Here is a 19623-nt window from a genome sequence, read left to right as displayed (position 1 = left end):
TCAGGGCAGTGATATAGTGCCGCTGTTATGAAGCAAAACCTCTCCTGCGAGCCAGAACACCCCACATTTAAAAACCTATTACTTTTCAATATTCCATGGATGCATTTTGCTCCAGCTCAGAGCAATTTCCTAGTTTACCCTTATTAAACTGAGAGGGGCTGAGCAGAGGCTTGTGATTTATGAAACACATACAAGATTCATTAAAACCCTTAAAGATTTAATACATTTTATCAAGGCCTTAAATCTGGGCAACCGCCTTTAAAAAAACACCAGCTACAGGGTGTTTTTCATCTCTGGCGCCCTTTTGCGCTTCTTTAAGAGCTGTAAAATTTGGATTGACGAATATCGTGGGTATTTCATTCCTTATTCCTAAATGGCGCTGAACCCTCCTGACAGGGCTGTTATAACCTCGGAGATCCATCAGGAGCGAAGATCAAATCCCTCTCCCTTATTGACGTTTTATCCGTCTCTCCCGTGGTTTTTGAGGCCCTTTCCGGGCTGACAGAGCTGGGTGATCGTTCTGTGGCCCATTCCATTCCCTGGGGTTGCCCAAAGCCGGTCCGGCCAGCGAGCAGGGGGGTCCGCGTGGGAGGCCAGCGGTGAAATAAAAATGTTCTGGCTGAGAGCGATAATCCACAGAGGGGAAATTCACGTCAGGACATTCGGACAACGCCCTCGGGCACACGGTGGGCTTCTTGGGGTGTCTGTGCGCGGCCACGAGCTGGGCCGGGTGGGCCCGCGGGCCCCGTCAGCGGAGGATGCTCTGCGGGAAATGTGGAAAAGTGGGAAAAGGAAATGTCCCGGCCCGTGGCAGGGGCTGCCATGGGGTGAGTCTCGCTGTCCCCTCCGACACTTAGCGCTCTGTACCCCCGCCCGGACGGGGAGCGGCCTCGGGGGGCTGCGCACCCCGACGCGCTGCGGGCGCGGGCGGGTCTCGAACCCGCGGCCTCCGGCGCCACATTCCCCGCTCCTCCATCGCCCCCTGGCGGCGGCGGCGGCGCGGTCGCGCGGTGATGACGTCAGTGGCGCGCCGCCGGTGCCGCCGCCGGTGCCGGGCATGGCCCAGCTCGGCGCCATCGCCGCCCTCGCCCTCGGCGTCGCGGCCGCCGCGCTGCTCTCGGCCGTGCACAAGATCGACGAGGGGCACATCGGCGTCTACTACCGGTGAGACAGCCCGGCGGGGCGCCTTGCGGGCAGCGGGTCGGGCCCCGGCCAGCCGCCGCCGCCGCTCACGGTTCCCCTATCTCTCTCCGTCTGTCCCTCCGCAGCGGCGGCGCGTTGCTGACCTCCACCAGCGGGCCCGGCTTCCACCTGATGCTGCCCTTCATCACGTCCTACAAGTCAGTGCAGGTGCTGCTGGGCCCGGGCCCGGGCGGGGCGGGCACCGGGGCAGCCCGGCTGTCGCACGGGGCTGGCTGCGGGCCGTGCCCGGTACCGGGGAGAGGCGGCTCTCGGGCCGCTCTGTGCCGGGGAAATCCCTCTCTTAAGCCTCTTTCCTTCAATCCCCTGCAGACCACGCTGCAGACGGACGAGGTGAAGAATGTCCCGTGCGGCACCAGGTGGGGAGTTCGGCTCTTCCCCGCAGCCCTTGGTCCCCGCCGGGAGCTCCGCAGAGACCGAGCCCTTCTGCAGCCCAGAGCGGGGGCACCGGGAGGCTCTGCAGGGACAGGGAGCCCCGGGACAGGGGGCTGGGCCGTGCCGGGTGCCCCCACCGGAGGGCACGGTGCCCCCGGGAGCCGCTCGGCCTCCCGCAAAGCTCACTGTGCGTTCTGTCCCTTTGCAGCGGGGGAGTGATGATTTATTTCGACAGGATCGAGGTGGTGAATTTCCTCATCCAGAGCGCGGGTGAGTCCCAGCCGTGCCCCGGGGCCTGGGAGGGGAGCCGGGCCGTCCCACGGGTGTGCCCCCAGCACCTGGCAGAGCCCTGGCTGTCACCTCTGAGCCCTCCAGCCGCGCTAGCCCAGCCCCTGAGCTTTGTGCAGCACCTTGGGGGCTGCAGGCGCCGTGAGCCCAGGGAGAGCCACCGGGGCAGCCTTTTCCCAAATCCTTTGGGGTTTGGCCTGGCAGTGCCTGGCTCAGCAGGGAGCTGTGTGTGTGTGCAGCCCCAGCACAGCCCAGGGGTGATTCAGACCCTCCTGTTCACGGGGCAGGGGACAGATGGGGGTGGAAGGGCCACAGAACAGCAGCAGTAAATAAACCTGCCCTGGGCAGAGGCTTTGAGGGCGGGGGGGTCCCTCATTTCGTACTGCCCTGAGGCCGAGCTCCAGGGCTTGCCCTGAGTGCTCAGCCTCCCGTCCCTGCTCCATGCCCTGCTCTCTCCTCTCCCCTCCCCTCGCAGTGTACGACATCGTCAAGAACTACACGGCTGACTACGACAAGGCTCTCATCTTCAACAAGATCCACCACGAGCTGAACCAGTTCTGCAGCGTGCACACGCTGCAGGAGGTGTACATCGAGCTGTTTGGTGAGCTGCAGAGCCCCCAGCTGCTGGTTTTCACCCCTGCATCCCCAGTGGGCTCTGCCTGGAGCGGGGCTGTTTGCCAGCTGCCATCCTTTATCCCCGTTAGCTGTCGGAGCGAGCGCTCCAGTACGTGGCACCAATAAAGTCCAAGCCCTGCCAGCAGCCTCCCTCTAGGGAAGGCAGCAGGAATTCTCTGCGAGGGGGTGAATGGGGCACAGGGCTGTCTGATCTGCTGGCACAGGAAGCCTGAGCAGGCAGCACCGGCCCCAGGCTGGCTGAGCTTTGTGGCTGCAGTGCCACACACCAGCGAGGCACAGGGCACGAGAGGCTGAGGAGGAGCTGTGGTTTCCTGGTGGGATTGGCCCAGCAGCTGCCAGTGCTTTGTTCCTGGCTCTGGGCTGACAGGAAATCCTCCCGGGCTTTCAGCACTGGCAGTGCTGGCCGTGGGCACGGGGCTGGACAGGCTTTGTGCCTGAGCGAGCCCAGGCTGCTTGCAGGCTGCTGTTCTCTCTCCAGGCTTTCCAAGGAGCCTGGCTCCCCCTTCCCACACGAGCTGCGGGCCTGGGGCTCGGATCCACCCCCCCAGTTCCAGTTCCCAGCCCCTGCCGGGTTCCTGGCCCGTGGAGGCTCCAGATGTCGGCAGCTGCTGCTTGAAATGGGCTGAAAGCTCCCGCTCTGCACAGAAGGAGCTTGTGCAAACTCCCTGGAAGCCCTGGGCTGAGCTGCCTGGGTCTGGCTCGGGCTCTGCAGTGGGGCACAGCCCCCCTGAGCGGCCCCACGTCACCCTCTGCCCCCACATCTGCCAGCAGGTGCAGGGAACTGATAACAGCTGCTCCCCAAACTCCTGGCTGCGCTTCCTGAGGAGCCTGAGTTCCAGATAGGAAACTGGGACCAAAGCAAACAGCCCAGGAGTGTGATGTGATCCCTCTTAAGGCTGTTACTGTTTGATTTTCCCTCTGCACTTCCCAGCAGGCCCCAGCTGGAAGCACTGCCCTCCTTGGAGCTTTCATCGGAGCAGGCTTTTAAGTTGTGTTTCCTTTTGAAATCCTCAGCTACGCTGGAGTTCTGGGACTCCTGGAGCCAAAGAGACATTAGTGATGATTTTTGCAGCCTGTTAAAGTAACTGGTGTTGCCATTTCCCATTCCTGCCTTTCCATTTGCTTCGTGTCCTGCTGGCACAGTGCAGCTCAGAATCAGTCAGGATTTACCTCGTCACTTCAGGATCTGGTAGGGGAGTTCAGGGTCAGAGCACAGACTCCTGGTTGTGAAGATGCTGTATCTGGCTCAGGAAGATTCCAGACTGCAGCTTCTGGGGAACTGCAGGGTTTCCTTTCGTGCCTGCCACGTTCCTGTGGTGTGTCCCATTGCTGGGAGCCTGCCCAGCACTTCTTCATCCAGCTCCCAATTGTCCTTTCCAGGAGTAAGAAACGTGAGCCATCCCAGCTCACTCTGGGTGCTGACAGCAAAGTGCCTCGGGGGATGTCTCATTCCCTTTTCTTTTCTCCCCACTCAGATCAGATTGATGAAAACCTTAAACTGGCCTTGCAGCAAGACCTAACCACGATGGCCCCCGGATTAATTATACAGGTAAGCAGGATTTGATTGAGATACTGAAGGGGCAGATTGTGAAGAGGGGAAAGGGCTAAAAGGAAACAAGAAACTGAGATTTGTTTAGGAAATTGCTTTACAACACAGATTTCATTTAACCTGGAGAGTAGGAACAGTGTCCTTCCTGTCCCCTCAGAGTTTTGGTGTGTTGAGTTCCTCTGGGTGCTGCTTTGCCCAGGTTACAATCTCCTGTCATGTCAGGAGACCTTTCAGTGCTGTTCCTCTGTGGGTTTTGGGCCTGGTCACAGTCTGTGCAGCTCTGGTGGCAGAGCAGTGGTGGCACAGTCTGTGCAGCTCTGGTGGCAGAGCAGTGGTGGCACAGTCTGTGCTGCTCTGGTGGCAGAGCAGTGGTGGCACAGTCTGTGCTGCTCTGGTGGCAGAGCAGTGGTGGCACAGTCTGTGCTGCTCTGGTGGCAGAGCAGTGGTGGCACAGTCTGTGCAGCTCTGGTGGCAGAGCAGTGGTGGCACAGTCTGTGCAGCTCTGGTGGCAGAGCAGTGGTGGCACAGTCTGCAGCTCTGGTGGCAGAGCAGTGGTGGCACAGTCTGTGCTGCTCTGGTGGCCCCGAGTGCCACCCCCAGGCCCCTGCAGCCCCAGAGGCCACTTGGCTGCTGGCCCAGGTTCTCCTGTGTGTCTCTCTCTGCAGGCAGTTCGAGTTACAAAGCCAAACATCCCTGAAACGATCCGGAGGAATTACGAGCTCATGTAAGTGCCTGTGTGCTCCCAGAAGGACCCAGGTGGGGTTGGGGCATCGTGGTGCCCTCAGCCTCCTGCTGCCCTCAGCACAGCTCTGAGCACTGGCTGGGCTGGCAGGGCCCTCTCTGGAGCCCTTGAGCACAGGGATGCTTTGCCCTGGGGCTCCTTGCCCTGGCCACTGGCCCCGGGTTCCAGAGCCCTCCCAGAGCTGCGGCTGAGTGGCAGAGGGATGGATTTCACCACTAATCCTCTTGTTTGGCTGGGATGGAGAAACTGTTGATTCAACAAGCTGAAGATTGCAAAGCTTTGAAATAACTCTCTTTGACAGCACTCGACGTGCTGATCCCTCTGCAGTGCCCTGAGCCAGCTGCCAGCACTTTGCTCCCTCTCACCCACTCTGCTTCCCCTGCACTGCATGTCAGCCTTTGGGCTTGTGGTAAATCCTGTGTGCTGTGGTCATGGCAGGAGGCCCCAGATCAGCCTGTGCTCTCTTGCCATAAGTACAGCAGGGCGTGTTGAGAGACTCAGTCCCAGGGTCTCCTCCCTGACTGGGAGCAGGAGCAGAGTTTTTATTTACATTCACTTTAAAAACTCATGAATGTTAGCAAAAACCAGTAAGATAGAAAAGGCAGCAGGGCAGCCTGCAGGGACTGTGTCACAGGGAAACCTCCCTGCTGTGGAGGGGAGGAAAGAATGCTTTGATTGAGGCACAGAGCTCTGTGCAGGTGCCTGCCCTGACACTGCTGGTCCCACCTGCCCTGGACGCGTGCTGGAAGGAGGGGAGAGCCAGCAGCTCGTTCTGGATGTGCTGCGAGTCCCACACCAGTGAGCTCCTGGTTTTAACTGGTTTTTCCTGCTCCCCAGGGAGAGTGAGAAGACAAAGCTGCTGATAGCTGCACAGAAGCAGAAGGTGGTGGAGAAGGAGGCAGAGACGGAGAGGAAGAAAGCTCTGATCGGTCTGTGGGGCTGGGAGAGGGAATGGGGGACAGGCAGCAAAGAGACCCCAGGTCCCAGGGAGGGAGGGAGGGTGCACCTGGTTCACTCTGGGACCCTCTCTGATCTGGAACCTTCCCAGAGAAACTCAGGAGTTTTTCAGGTGGGTTCCAGCTTTGTTCTCTGCAGGCTGGAAATTTTTCCCACCGTTTATTTCCACCTGAAGTAGGTGATGAGTGAGGATTTTCCAGGGTGAGGCTGCTTGTGGCGTTAGGAAGATGTGTGATGACAGTGTGGGCGTGTTCTTGTTTTCATTTCAGAGGCAGAAAAGATTGCACAAGTTGCTGAAATAACTTATGGCCAGAAAGTGATGGAAAAGGAAACAGAGAAGCGAATTTCAGAGATTGAAGGTGAGTGGGGGGTGAGCTTTGCAGTAAGTAAATCCTGAAGCAGTTCACCAAGGAGTTCTTGAAGTGTGTGCTGACTGTTCTTCAGTCCAGGCTGACGTTCACAGGGGTAGAGTTCCTGACCACAGGCAGGAATAGGAATTTCTTTGCAGGCTGTGCTTCTTGAAACTCCCTTTCTCAAGGTGATCTTTGTAGCAGCTTGAACTTAAGATGTTCCCTCACCCATCTGATAAAGTGCTTTGTCAGAGAAACTCCAGGGCGTGGAGAGGGCTCTGCAATTCCAGCTCGGGAGTGGCAAGGCCTTTCTTCCCCTTACATTCATTAGAGGCCCTGACAAGCTTTGCAGAAGCCACTGAGGAGCCAATTAAGAGTTTTACAGGTCAGCAGCTTCTCATTAAGAAGTTCTTTGCAGAAATACAATGGGATTTATTTCTTATAACTGTGTCAGCAGGTGTCAGCCCTCAGTCCGGGTCTGTGCTGGCAGAGGATTCCTGCCTGCTCCTTTTTTCCTGGTGTCTCTGACTGGGACCAACCTCTCCTTTCAGCCAAGAGAGGAAGTTGTGGGCCAGACCATGCAGCTGCTCACAGGATCTTTAAGTGCAGCAGCTCCCAGGCCTCCCTGCTAGGGGAAATAAACAAATGGTTTATCCAGCTGTGCAGCTCTCAGACCCAGGCTGCCATGTTGCAGCTGTGTGCCTTAGGAGGAGTGGCAGGAGATGGGCAGGATTCCACTCATTTTATCTTTAACCTGCTGGCCTGATACCCATCATTGTCACTGGATGGATGCAGAGGCAGAGGGGAGAAAGGAGTGCAGTACAGAAAGGGGAAATGTTCCCTAAGTGTCTGTGCCAGGAGTCAGGAATTTCAGTATCCACAGCATCAGAGCCTTGGAGCAATTGTTGATTCAGCAGAGAAAAGCTCTCCAGCATCTGTGCAAGGGCCAGAGCCTGTAGAGGTTAAAATCCCCTGCTCTGCATGCCAGAACCTTCACGTGCATTTCCCAAATCCCATCTGGGAATCCCATGCACAGCACAGACCTCATCTGCAGAGAGTCTGCTGGGCTGCCCAGGCTGCTCCTGGCGTCCTGGGCAGGGGCTGGGGGTAAATCCCACATCTGCAGGAGAGCAGTTGCTGCTTTCCAGCACAGAGTCAGCCCTGGCTCCAGAAGAAAGGCTGAGCTTGGCCCGCGTGATGGGGATAATCAAACCCTGATGTTTGTGAAGTTCTTTGAGCTCTGCAGTTGCAGATGCAATTCACTTCTTAATGCTCTCGTCCTGCAGCCATTTAGCTGTAAATTGAGCCCCCATTTCTGGGTTTCTCGTTTTGTTCCCTCTTCCCTTGGTTGTGCCCTGTGCAGTTCAGAGGTGGCACCGGGCACCTTCTGAAGAGTTCCCAGCTGCACACAGAGCTAACGTGGCTGGAAATAAAAATGTGGTTCAGAGCATGTGTTTGCTTCCAGATGCTGCGTTTCTTGCACGAGAGAAGGCGAGAGCTGATGCTGAGTGTTACACTGCCATGAAGGTGGCTGAGGCCAACAAGGTACTGTGCTTTCCTTTGTGGTGCCTCAGAGCAGGGCCCCTGGCACCAGGCTGCAGGGAAATACCAGCACAAGGGCAGGCAGTGATCCTTGTTTAAGTCAAAAAGCAAAACGAAGCCATCTCCTCTCAGCAGAGCTTTCATCTGAAACAATTAGTCAGCAATTAGTTCCTTATTTGCAAGTTCATTTTGTTCTCTGGACAGATCAGTGCCAGGGTATGTGAAATCTCTGCTCTGCCAGGTGCTCACGGCCGTGGCTCTCTGTGAATATCACTTTCAGTGCTGCCCTTTCACGCTGTTGTGATGAGAAATGTGGTTTCATTCCAGTCTCAAGCTGGCAGGCAGTCAGAGCAGGGAGATCTCCAGGGTGACAGGCAGGGGCAGAATAAACCACAGTACAGGGAAAGAACTGATCTCAGACACCTTGGAAGAGCCTCAGTGCCACAAAGTAAAAACAACAAAAAATCCAACCTGGAAACAGAAAAATGGCATGGATGGAATTGCCAGGTGTGTTCCTGCCTACAGCAAGCTCCCAGGACATCCCAGCAGGAAGTTTCAGTCGTGTGTGGTCAGTGAGAAGGGGCAGAGGGCTGAGCTGTTTGTGCCCAGGTTTTGTCCTCTGTTACCATGTCGTTATCCCGAAGGAATGAGCTCCTCTCACCCAGACAGGCTGGTGGATCTGCTCCCTGGAGAAGAGCCAGGGACATTTCCCTGCTCAGTAGCTCTCCTTGCAGGGGCTGCAGTGAGGGATGTGCTCTGGAGCCTCTCGTCACGCTTGGACTGAGCGTTTCCCCAGCTGCTCCCATCCCTTTCCGTTCTGCCATTTGGTCACTGGGATTTGGAGCTGCCCTCAGCCCTGCTGGAGGAGATCCTGGCTCTGGGCACTCCGTGTTTTCCCTGGGGAGGGCTGGCCATGCCTGCTGGGCTCGTGGAAAGCACGTGCCTCGTGTGCTCAGGCAGGAATTCCCTTTTCCCACACCCCAGCTCTTGTGACCCGCTTTCTCTCCGTGCAGCTCAAGTTAACTCCCGAGTACTTGCAGCTGATGAAGTACAAGGCAATCGCAGCCAACAGCAAGATCTACTTTGGCAAAGATATTCCCAACATGTTCATGGACTCTGCAGGGAGCCAGACCAAATCTGCAGAGGGACTGGCAGAAGGAATCCAAGAGGAGGACGGGGCAGGAGCCAGCGAGGACACAAAACTACTTCATAACATCAACTGAAAAGGAAGATTTCTATTCATTTTATATCAAAAAAAAAATCATGAACTGGGAAATTCCTTTTAGTTTTCCCCCTTTCCTGTGCTGAAAGAGATGAATCAGATTTAATCCTTTCAATCTTTTATATGACCATTAGACACAAGGACTTTGGTATTTGTGGGGTGGGTTTTCTGGTAATTTCTAAGCTCCAGGTATGTTCTGTAGCTGCACCTCCCCAGCTCTTGGTCACCCAGAGCGAGGATTTGGGAGAGGCTGTCAGGGCTATCAGCTGGGTGGGAACCTAATTTGGGATTGAGGTGGCTCATAGCAGTTGCAGGTAAAGAAATGTTGAGGTTTTGGAGGGAGGGGAATTGCTGCTACAACTTGTTCTGGGTTTTTTTCTTACTGAAAATTCCAAGTACTTTATTTCAATCCCCTCTGAAAATAAGGTGCTAGATTTTGTACACTACATACAAGTGGCTGCTCGAGGCCGGGGCCAGTGGCCCGTGGCTGCTGAGCCCACATGAGGTGACCCCGTGAGCACAGAGGCTCAGCTGGAGTCCTGCAGGTTCCCACCCACGGGGGGATGGAGGCCTTAGACCACGTCACGCAGGGAGTGACCCAAACTCTTCGTTTTCTGTGTCCTCACTCTGCTTTGTTTTCCACTTGTCGTGTTTTTGTGGCAGAGTTGTCCCAGCAGTTCAGCTGCTGGGGGAGGGCGTGGGCAGCGTCCTGGAGTGCAGAGCCGGCTGGGATTTTGGGTGAAATGATGGCAATTGTCACAGAAAACCAGGGAGGAAAGAATTTTTGTCTCAGGGACCCTGACTTTACAAAAGGCCTTGCTGGGGAGGAGCTGCTGGAGTGACCAGACAGTTTTTCAGTTTGTTATCTGCTCTGTGGGAGCTGCTGGATCTCAGTGTTTACAGTGTCTGACTAGGAAAAGGAGCTTCAGGTGAGCAGAGCTGAGCTCCTGTGGGACTGGGGCTGAATGGACCTCGTGGAAGGAAGATTTCCCACTTTGGCCAAGGACAAACCATGATGCTGAAAGGTCACGGGGCAGAGAGAAGCAGCTCTTCCTGAACTACCCAAAGATGGATTCCCCTTTTTCTCTCAGAAGAATGTTCCAGAATGCACCTTCCCCTCCAGAGAGCTGATCAGTTCCTCGCATCCCAGATGCAAGGAGGGAACAGGGGCATTGTCTTCCACACATGCAGAATTGGAGGATAAAAGTCCAGGCCTAGAGAGAACATTTTTTTCCCTACCCAATCCACCTGCATGTGGTGATTAATCTGGTGATTAATTGCTGATGTAATTAGAGGCCAGCATCCTCTTCTGGAATGATGCCAGTGCTCATTGTCAGAGAGCAGCCTCTCTCACAGGCTTGTGCCCCAAATTCCTGCTCCCCAGGAGCCCTGGTCTCACCCTTCAGTGTTCAAACCTTCGTCACTCAGTGTTGCTCTGAGAGAGCTCAGTGACTCTCAGCTGCTGGCTCCAGGGTTTTTACAGCAGGTTTCTCTTCCCTGTTGATGCTTGAAAATGCAAACTAGAAATGAAGCATCGGTTTCTGCTGGAGAAAAGTCCCATCCTCTGTGTATTTCTTGGACAATAGGAGCTAAGGGAGGTCCCATCTCCAGACCTGTGTCAGACCCAGCAGCATCCCCAGGGAGGCTGTGACATTCCTGACTCAAAAATAGGTCTGTGCAGGCAGACCACAACAGGGAATAGCAGAAGCTTGGCCATGAGGATGAGCTCACTTGAGATTGTTCTATGTTCGTGCTCGAGGTTTCCATCAGCAACTAACCCCTCCTTTTACAAGTATTTCTCACTAATGAGAGGATCCTACTAAGCCAAAGTGGTATTATAAAGGCTTTTTTTTATGTGTGATTTCACAGCTAGACAGTAGCTTGGGATAAAGAGCTCTTAATGATTTTTTTTTAATTAAAACCCTGACTGCTAAAGTATTGGTGTAATTTAGTTAAGTTGTACTAAGAGTAAAAAAACAAAAGCGAAGTTGAGAGTGTAATCAGTCTTCACAAGCCAAAATCCATTGTTGTGTCTTCATCTGGGTTTCTTCACTCTAAAATGTCCTGAATGTTCCAGAGTGGCTCAGTCTCTCCATGCAAACCTTTATTCCTGTGTCTCCTTAGCAGGCAAGTTGTCCTGTTTCCCTGACCTTGAGATGAAGAGCTGAACTTTAAACCCACTCTGTAGCAAAAGGAACAGAGGTTTGTGGCACTGCTGATCCCTGGGAGCATGGAAATGCTCTGCCAGAGCAGACTTTGATCTTCCTCTGTACCGAATTCAAAGCCTTTTTATTTTGGTATTTGCTATGACAATAAAATGGCTTTCCAGTTTTAGAATGGTCGGTGTTAACGTCAGGGCCTGCGGATGGACTTTAATACAGTAATATTTACTTTAATAATGTGTTTGCAGGGAGCATTTTGCAGAGGGAAGGTCGAGGTGCTCGGTGGGAGTGGGGAGCTGTGGGGTGCTGGGGGTCGGTGCTGTCCCATCCCAGGGAGGAGGAGGAAGGTGGAAGAAGAAGGGTCGGAGGTGTCCAAGGAATCCCGCGTCTGCCGGCGCCTGCTTCGCTGTGGAACAAGCAAAAAACACCTCGGGTTTGGTGAAGCTCGCAGAAAATCCTTGCCGTGTTTTACCAGAGAAAGGGCAGGAACCTCGCGGGTGTTTTTACCCAGCTGTGTAAACACTGAACCTGCGGAGGGACAGTGAAGTTCTGCACATGAAGACAAATATTTGAGTGAACGCGTTCCAGCCGGCGGTTTCCCACTCTGCCCGGGGGCTCCTCCGTACAGCCGGGCCTTGTCCCGGGCCCGCAGGACGAGCACTGTTCCCCGCCGTGCTTTCCTGACGCCTTTTTCCCTCAGAAATTGAAATTCACACCCTTGGGAGGCGCCGCCATGCAGGGATAACGACATCATTTGTGGGGGTGGGCGTGGAAGGTGGTGGGGACCGGAACAGTCGGGCAGGCTGGTGGCAGCGCTGGCTGCTGTTACCGAGGGCACGGAGAGATTGGGATTTGTCACCAAAAGCCAGCCAAGGGGACGGGCGGGGAGCCCCGGCCGGGCGCGGCGCCCCCGGGGCCGCCATGGCGCCCGCGACCTTCCCAACATGGCGGCCGCAGCCCCGCCCCCGCCGCTCCCATTGGCCGGCGGCGCCGCCGGAGCGATCCGATTGGCGGAGAGCGGGGGCGGGGCAGGTGTGTGGCGGAAGTGGCGGCGGGCGGGCGGGGATGTGGAGAGCGGGCATGGCCGCCGGGGACGGGCTGGGCCCGGCGCTCCGCGCCGTCACCGAGCAGGTGCAGCAAGCGGCGGCGCGGCGGCCGCAGGTGAGGGGGGCACGGGGGGCAACGGGAAACCCGGCGGGACCCGCGGGGCGGGGTCGCCGCCACGGCGACGGGCCTCCGTCACCATAGGGACGGGCCCGCGCCGTGGTGACCGTGGGGACAGGCCCGCAGTGCCACCGGGACGGGCCCCACCGTGGGGACAGGTCACCGGTGACCGTGGGGACAGACCCGCAGTGCCACCGGGACGGGCCCCACCGTGGGGACAGGTCACCGGTGACCGTGGGGACACATCCGCAGTGCCACCGGGACGGGCCCCACCGTGGGGACAGGTCACCGGTGACCGTGGGGACACACGGCAGCGCCCCAGGGCCAGCACAGCACGGCTGTGGGAGTGCGGATCCCCCAGCAGAGGAGCGGGGCCCGCTGTCGCCACCGGGCTCCCTCCCGCTCGGGCGCTCCCCGGTAGGGCCGGGCCCGGAGCTGGGCTGGCTCCCCGTGCTCAGCCCGCGCTGCTCCCGCAGGGGCTCCCGGCCGTGCAGCCGCGGCTCGTGGCCGTCAGCAAGACCAAGCCGGCCGAGATGGTGATGGAGGCCTACAGGCACGGGCAGCGCAGCTTCGGGGAGAACTACGTGAGTCGGGGGGCTGGGACGGGGTCAGGGGGATGGGACAGGGTCAGGGGGATGGGAAGGGTCAGGGGGGATGGGACAGGGTCAGGGGCATGGGACAGGGTCAGGGGGATGGGAAGGGTCAGGGGGGATGGGACAGGGTCAGGGGGATGGGACAGGGTCAGGGGGCTGGGACAGGGTCAGGGGGATGGGACGGGGTCAGGGGATGGGACAGGGTCAGGGGATGGGACAGGGTCAGGGGCATGGGACAGGGTCAGGGGGATGGGACAGGGTCAGGGGGCTGGGACAGGGTCAGGGGGATGGGACAGGGTCAGGGGGATGGGACGGGGTCAGGGGATGGGACAGGATCAGGGGGATGGGACAGGGTCAGGGGATGGGATGGGACGGGGTCAGGGGGATGGGACAGGGTCAGGGGGATTCTGCACAGGGCCCAGAATCCCAGAATCATTCCAAGCCCTCCAAGGTCATCGAGTCCAAGCTGTGCCCGATCCCCACCTTGTCACCCAGCCCAGAGCACTGAGTGCCACCTCCTGAGTCCTTCCTTGGACACTGCCAGGGATGGGGGCTCCATCACCTCGCTGGGCAGCCCCTTCCAATGTTCAGCAACCTTTTCCATGAGGAAATTCCTCCTGGAGGCTTGGGCCAGCCCAGTTTGGGTGGCTCTGTGGGTGACACATCATTCCCTGGCCTCATTTTTGAGGCTCAGGCTGGCCCCAAGAACACACATCCCGAGGACACCAATCCTATGCCTGCTGTGGGTTTAAGAGAATTCTCCTTCATTCTCCCAGGTTCAGGAGCTGCTGGAAAAGGCATCAGACTCCAGGGTAAGCACACACTTCCCTTCATGCTTTCTTGCCATGTATAGCCATGTCCTAGGAGCTGTTCAGTCAAAGTCCTGGGGTTTGCTGGGGATTTGGTTGGATCCTTATCTGTGCAGATAAATGGTGGGTTATTCTTGGCTCAGTGCCTCTGCCCCGTCCCCCCCCTGCCTTGCCTGGGAATACAACTGCCTTAGTCATGATTTGTCTGCACAGTGCTTTGCCTTTTGTGCTCTCTTCAGGAGAAGCACAGTCCTTGTTGAAAAAAAAAATGTTAACGCTCAGTTTGGGGAAAATATCATTTTATGACTGTTGCACAAGAGCTTTGCCTTCGCTGTTCCCATGGACAGCATTCCTTGCAGCCACAAACCCATCCCTCTCCAGGCTCAGCCTCAGCACAGCCACAGGCTGAGTCTCTCAGGGTCAGCAAACAAAGAAATTGGGTGTCTGGTATTTGGTTGTGGGCAAACTAAGGCTGAAGTGCCTTAGTGGGGGAAGAGGGAATTGTTCCAACCCGAGCGTTCCCTCTGCTTTCAGATTCTGTCGTCCTGTCCAGACATCAAGTGGCATTTTATTGGCCACCTGCAGAAGAACAATGTCAACAAGCTGATCGGTGAGTGCTGCTTGGTTTGATGTGGCCAGGGGTCTTCCAGGGCTCAGATGTGTCAGGGAGGGTCAGGCTGGAGATCAGGGAAAGGCTCTTCCCCCCGAGGGTGCTGGGCACTGCCCGGGCTCCCCAGGGAATGGGCACAGCCAGAGCTCCAGGAGGGTTTGGACATCCAGGGATGGACAGGGTGGGGTTGTTGGGGTGTCTGGGCAGGAACGGCAGTTGGAGTCAACCATCCCCGGGGACCCCTTCCAGCTCAGGATATTTCATGGTTCCCTGAACCAATACCCATGAGCTCCCAAATGCCTGTTGTAGGTACAAACAATCCCGTGCCAGCAGAATTCCCTCAGCCTGTGTTCTCTCCCCAGCTGTCCCAAACCTGTTCATGTTGGAAACGGTGGATTCTGTGAAACTGGCAGACAGAGTCAACAGCTCGTGGCAGAAAAAAGGGTCGTCCCAGAAGCTGAAGGTCATGGTGCAAGTTAACACCAGTGGGGAGGACAGTGAGTGGCTCTTTGTGACGTGTGCATGGCCTGGCAGGGCACTGGGACGGGCTGGTGTGTGCTCTGGAGGCAGAGCTGGGCACGGATCTCCCTGTGCTTTTGCAGGCAAGCACGGCCTTGCCCCCGGGGACACCACGGCTGCTGTGGAGCACGTCATCAACAAGTGCCCCAGCCTGGAGTTCGTGGGGCTGATGACCATTGGCAGCATCGGGCACGACCTCAGTAAGGGGCCAAACCCTGACTTCCAGGTAGGATTTTCTCAGGGCAGATGTCACTGTGGGCTGGTTTCCTGGTACAGTTTGTCTGCCCCAGTCGAAGCAGTGCGAGTGAGGCTGTCAGGATGTAGGAGCACCTTGTGCAGAGCCCTCAGTACCAGTGTCAGTGCACGTGTGAGGCTTCTTTCTGCAGGGTGTTGCTCCCACCCGTATTCTGAAGCTGCAGCCAGGATTTTGGCAGGGCTGCAGTTGCTGTGCTGGAGCCCCAGGTGAGGTTTCAGCCTCCTGTGTGTTGCCAGTAAATCCAGGGAACCTCCAGTGTTACGGTGCTTCCGAGGGAGGTGTGGGAATTGCAGGTCCTGTGTGCAGGAGATGTCAGGGACGGGCAGGAATCAGGATCAGTGCAATGGAGCTGGCATGGCTGTCCAGGTGTGTGACCTCTCCTGTCCCCTGGTGCCCTGCAGGTGCTGCTGTCCCTGCGGCAGGAGGTGTGTGAGAAGCTGAACCTGCCCCTGGACAAGGTGGAGCTGAGCATGGGCATGTCCACAGACTTCCAGCACGCAGTAAGTCCGTTCCTGCCCCTTCCCTGGGGGAACCAACGTGCCTGCGCCCCAAATTCCAGCCCAGGTGCCACCCAGACAGGCCTCTAAGGCTTCCCCTTGGGTGAAGATCCCAGTGCAGCCCTCCTGGTCCTGGGGGAGATGCCTGGGATGGAAGCGGCCCCTGGGTGTAGCTGTGGGTGCTGAGTCCGTGGGGAGCCATGCTGTGAGAGCCAAGGCTGGGCTGTGGGCTGGTGGCAGCCCTGCCCTGAGCTGCTCCTCTCTGTCTCTCCAGATAGAGGTGGGATCCACAAACGTCAGGATCGGGAGCACTATTTTTGGAGAGCGGGATTATTCCAACAAAGCCGTCGGGGGCAAGGCCCCCACTGGGGGTGAAGGCCAGACAGAGGCCGTGACAGTGCAGGGGCACTAAAGGGAAAACAAGTGGCCTCAGCAGAGGAGAGACCTCACTATGCATCTTACCTCCCTCCGTGTCGGCACCCGATCCTGATGGTGAGAGGGAATTCCTCGGAACAGAGGCCACAACGCCTCACGATCATTGTGATTATAGAGCACCCCTAGAAACTGGACATCTTTTTGTAACCAACAAGGAAATTGAGGGTTGGAAGTGGCTGTGGTGCCTTGGTTCCTCGGGGTCACCAAGGACAGAGACCTTGGGGTAACTGGGCTGCACAAACAGGCGTTTGTCAGGCTGGAGCTGCTGCTGAGCAAGGCGGGTGTCCCTGGAGCTCTGCTGCTGGTTGTTTTCACTGAGGACTAAATGTTCAACACGTTATGATCTTGCCAGAATCCTGTAAATGTTTCCCCAAATACAAGTTTTGCACGTGGGGTGGATACACAGGAGCTGGGAGAGGCCGTGGCCGTGGGAAAGGGGTGAGTGACAGGCACAGGGGACTGTGAGGAGCTCAGCTGCCACTGTGAGTTCATGCTGTGATGCTTTGGCTGCACATCACAAGTGTGGGAGTGTCTTTTCAGCTCAATTTTGTCCTTTTCAGGCTGACATTAACTTTTCCCATGGCTCTGTGGCTGCCCAGATCTGGAATGCTTTCCCCCCTTCCCTTCCTTTCCCCTCCTCTGTTATTGGGAATTATTTTCATCCTGCCTAGTAGTTTTGCTGCTGTTTTTTGGCCAGAATGGGGGTTTTCTGCCAGGCCTCTGCTCTGCCACCAGCTTGCTGCTGCTTTCCAAGGTGAGTCCCTCACAGTTTGGTGCCTGTGCCATCCCCTTTACACCTGTGTGAGGATAACAGTGCTTGGCTCAGGGCAGCAGGGAGCTTTCCTTGGGAAAATATTTCAGAAAAGGAAGTCTTCCTGTCCCACTGCATTCTGAGTTCCTGAGAAAAAATCATTTGGCCACTGAGAGAGCTTCTAGGCTGTGTCTTAACTTCCTTTCCTGCTTTTGGAAGAGGGAAATGGGACTGTCACTGCAGTAACTTCCCTTCAGGTGTGAGCAGAAGCTCCTGCCTTGTCCCGTGTTCAGCCAGTCTCACAGCCTGTGTCACAGCTAATTTTTGGGCTTTTGTGTCTGCTAAGAGGAGGAGAGCTCGGCTGCCAGCAGGAACATCCTCCCCAGGCTTTGCTCTGTGTGCGTGTGGCTAAATCTCGCTGTTGGTTTCACTCTCTAAAAGCTGAATGTAAATGAGAAGAGAACTCCACCACCAACCCGTCGTAGCTCCGTGGTTTAGAAGCGCCGGGGGTCGGAGCCGCCCCCCTCGCCCCGTGTGGTTCATAGTCTAGTAATAAACAGTGCTCAGTTCAATGCCATCTGTGCCAGCTCGAAAGCTATTAAAGATGTTATTTTTTATGTTCCAGCGTGGTGAATAAATGCCCTGAGCTGCCCTTGGAGCCGTTTCCCTCCCCGGCCTGGGGCCGCTGTTGGAGGAGGGTGGTTCAAAGGCAGCAGAGACGGGGCTGGCGGAGAACGCGACGCGGGCGCTGAGCCGGGCGGTCGGAAAGCCGCCGTGGCGCTGGCCGGGATGTCGAGTGTCCCAACTGTCCCCGCAGGAGCCCCTGGGTGGCGCTGCCGGCCCGGGCACGGGGCCCGGGCCCCGAAGTCGCCCTGTGCCCACCTTGCTCAGGTGCAGAGCCCCCGCTGAGGGACCGGGGGGCTTGGGGGGCTCCCTGCGCGGGGCTGCGGCAGGACACCTCTGCAGGACGCCCCTCTGGGCTCTCTCCGGGCTGGCCCGCGTGGCCATCGGGGAGCAGCCGTGCAGGGACGGCCCGAGCTGGGCTCTGGCAAGGCTCTGGAGAGGAGCGGGGATCTGCGAGAGCTTCTGCTCCCTGCTCTGCAGCTGCTTCTCCCACCCGTGGAGCTCCCGACTGACTTTTCTCGTCGTGCCCGGAGGGTTTCCCCCCTTCCCACGTGTGTGAGCCTCCCCGAGGCCGGAGCAGAGGGCGCTGCCCACGGGCACCTCCCGGGGCACCCGCCTGGAGCCCGAGGCGGGCGGGTGCGGGAATGCGGCGTCGGTGGCACCGGACACCTGTCCGGGGGCGTGGGGCGCAGACCACCCCACGGCAGAGGTCACCCGGCAGATGGGAGCTGCTGGTCGCTGGAGTGCAGCCAGCGGGCCGCGGATGAAAGGCTCCCCGGCCCCCGAAAGAACCGCGCGGAGCCTCGGCCCCCGCCCGGGTTCGCCTCCATCCGAGCCCCGGCCGCGCTGGGAGCGGCAGCTCGGGCTCCCCGCGCCCCGCCCTGGCCCTGGCAGCGTTTGCCTTGGAGGACTCCGCCGCCCTCGTGACTTCCAGTGGCCGACGGTGCTGGCGTTGTCCCCCGTGGAGCGAAGGCACGGCCCCAGGATTCCCAGCGGTGCCCTGAGGTCACCCTTGTTCCCGCATGTCCCTGGACCAGGCTGACCCCCCAGAGCCTCAGCGCTTCACGTGCTCTGTGGTGAAAAGCTTCCACGGGCAGCCTCGGCTGGTTCCAAGGAGGATAAACGCGTTGGTGATGCTGGACAGGGCGATTTGCTGCTGCTCCTTCTCCAGCTCCCGGGAAATGAGTCCTCCTCGCCCTCGGGGAAGCACCAGGGCCCAAGCAGCAGAGGGCAGGAGCTGGGGTCAGCTCCCTGCTGCTCCCGGGTGCCGCGGGCAGGTGGGAGCTGGGACACCAGAGCAGCTCTGCCCCGGCGGGTCCCCCTGCAGCCCTTCAAAGTGGGAAGCGTGTTTATTTCTGGGATATCGGCTTTCCGGCAGGAAGGACGGCCGCTGCCAAGGTTTTTATTGGATCCCAGTGAAAGGAACTGAGAGAGTCTCGTGCTTGTTGTCTTTCCCTGTGCCTGCAGTTAAGGAGGTTTTTTACCTTCCAGTGGGAGGGAGGGACACAGGGATTTGGCATCCAGCACTGGGGCGATGGAGTTTCAAACGTGTTGCCTTGTCTCCTGGGCCGGAGGCATCAGGAGGGGTCAGGGCTGGAAAAGCAGGGAGAGGGGCTTGGAAGCAGTTGAAAGAACCTGAACTCTCAGGCTCAAAGCATGTGGAAAGTGTTGCTTGAGCTCCTCTCCTGCAGCGGGGCTGGGGCAGGGTATTCCACACATCGCAGTTTGGACAAGGTTCTCACTGTTCTTGGAGGGAGTTTAGAGACTGAAATTCTGAAGAGCAGGCACAGAGGTTTGATTGCTTCAGAGTGTCATGGATGCAATTCCAGTGCTGGAGCTCCTGGGAATGCAGATTTTTTCATTTCGGGATCATCCAGTGAAAGGAGGTGGCTGGGCCCAGTACCCTGAGGTGTTTTGGGGTGTCCCTGAGTGGTGCTGTGCTGGGCGTGAGTGCCTGGGCCAAGGAGTCTCTCTCCCTTGTGGGAATGCCCAGGGAGAGCAGCAGGCTCCAGCCTGGAGGCTCATGCCCCCCAAAAGAGGGAGGGAAGCCCTGGAAGGGGGGGTCCCGCTCACCTTGGGGGCCTTGGGAGGGCTCCCTGCTGGGCTGATGCTCGCAGGATCCATGCTGGACACAAGCAGCTTCCTGTTTCTCTTCCAGCTTCAGCTGCAGGACCTGGGACCAACACAGAATCAAAGAATGTTTTGAGCTGGAAGAGACCCACAAGGATCGCTGGGCCCAGCTCTTGGTGCTGCACAGGACAACCCCAGGACAATCCCACCCTGTCCCTGAGATCCTTCTCCAGAGGCTCCTTGAGCCGGGGGTGTCCTGTGCCAGGACTCGC

General features: G+C 57.7%; 2 protein-coding genes across 5 annotated transcripts; both read left to right on the top strand.

The window, feature by feature from the left end:
- Positions 1-1019: 1019 nt before the first annotated feature.
- On the top strand, positions 1020-11198 carry ERLIN2 (ER lipid raft associated 2). Of its 4 annotated transcripts, none has more exons than XM_054000869.1 (11): positions 1020-1164; positions 1269-1350; positions 1513-1559; positions 1784-1845; positions 2339-2464; positions 3975-4048; positions 4714-4772; positions 5628-5719; positions 6017-6106; positions 7563-7642; positions 10986-11198. In XM_054000869.1, exons 1-11 carry the CDS (start codon positions 1058-1060, stop codon positions 11019-11021), a joined length of 855 nt encoding a protein of 284 aa, XP_053856844.1. In that variant the 5' UTR covers positions 1020-1057; the 3' UTR covers positions 11022-11198. The 4 variants fall into 4 exon arrangements, with proteins under 4 accessions (XP_053856844.1, XP_053856842.1, XP_053856843.1 ...); XM_054000866.1 differs by having other exon boundaries at positions 1022-1164; positions 8653-11198; XM_054000867.1 differs by lacking the exon at positions 7563-7642 and having other exon boundaries at positions 8653-11198.
- An 876-nt stretch (positions 11199-12074) lies between these two features.
- On the top strand, positions 12075-17272 carry PLPBP (pyridoxal phosphate binding protein). The gene is made up of 8 exons (XM_054000877.1): positions 12075-12184; positions 12664-12771; positions 13557-13592; positions 14124-14199; positions 14562-14696; positions 14802-14944; positions 15376-15474; positions 15746-17272. The coding sequence occupies exons 1-8, from the start codon at positions 12089-12091 to the stop codon at positions 15881-15883; spliced, it is 831 nt and encodes a 276-aa protein (XP_053856852.1). The 5' UTR covers positions 12075-12088; the 3' UTR covers positions 15884-17272.
- The last annotated feature ends 2351 nt before the right edge of the window (positions 17273-19623 follow it).

This window comes from Vidua macroura, chromosome 28 (genome assembly GCF_024509145.1).
Source record: "Vidua macroura isolate BioBank_ID:100142 chromosome 28, ASM2450914v1, whole genome shotgun sequence".
NCBI classification, from domain to species: Eukaryota; Metazoa; Chordata; class Aves; order Passeriformes; family Viduidae; genus Vidua; species Vidua macroura.
The sequence above is the reverse complement of the archived record's forward strand: the minus strand, read 5'-3'. Positions and strand labels throughout refer to the sequence as shown.

What these genes read in the sequence shown, in the direction of transcription:
- ERLIN2 (XM_054000866.1), top strand. Translation starts at nt 1,058, where the DNA reads ATGGCCCAGCTCGGCGCCATCGCCGCCCTCGCCCTCGGCGTCGCGGCC. An exon ending in TTTCCTCATCCAGAGCGCGG is followed by an intron (nt 1,846 to 2,338) that starts GTGAGTCCCAGC and finishes CTCCCCTCGCAG; the next exon opens with TGTACGACATCGTCAAGAAC. An exon ending in GAGGAAGAAAGCTCTGATCG is followed by an intron (nt 5,720 to 6,016) that starts GTCTGTGGGGCT and finishes TTTTCATTTCAG; the next exon opens with AGGCAGAAAAGATTGCACAA.
- PLPBP (XM_054000877.1), top strand. Translation starts at nt 12,089, where the DNA reads ATGTGGAGAGCGGGCATGGCCGCCGGGGACGGGCTGGGCCCGGCGCTC. An exon ending in AAAAGGCATCAGACTCCAGG is followed by an intron (nt 13,593 to 14,123) that starts GTAAGCACACAC and finishes CTCTGCTTTCAG; the next exon opens with ATTCTGTCGTCCTGTCCAGA. An exon ending in TAACACCAGTGGGGAGGACA is followed by an intron (nt 14,697 to 14,801) that starts GTGAGTGGCTCT and finishes GTGCTTTTGCAG; the next exon opens with GCAAGCACGGCCTTGCCCCC.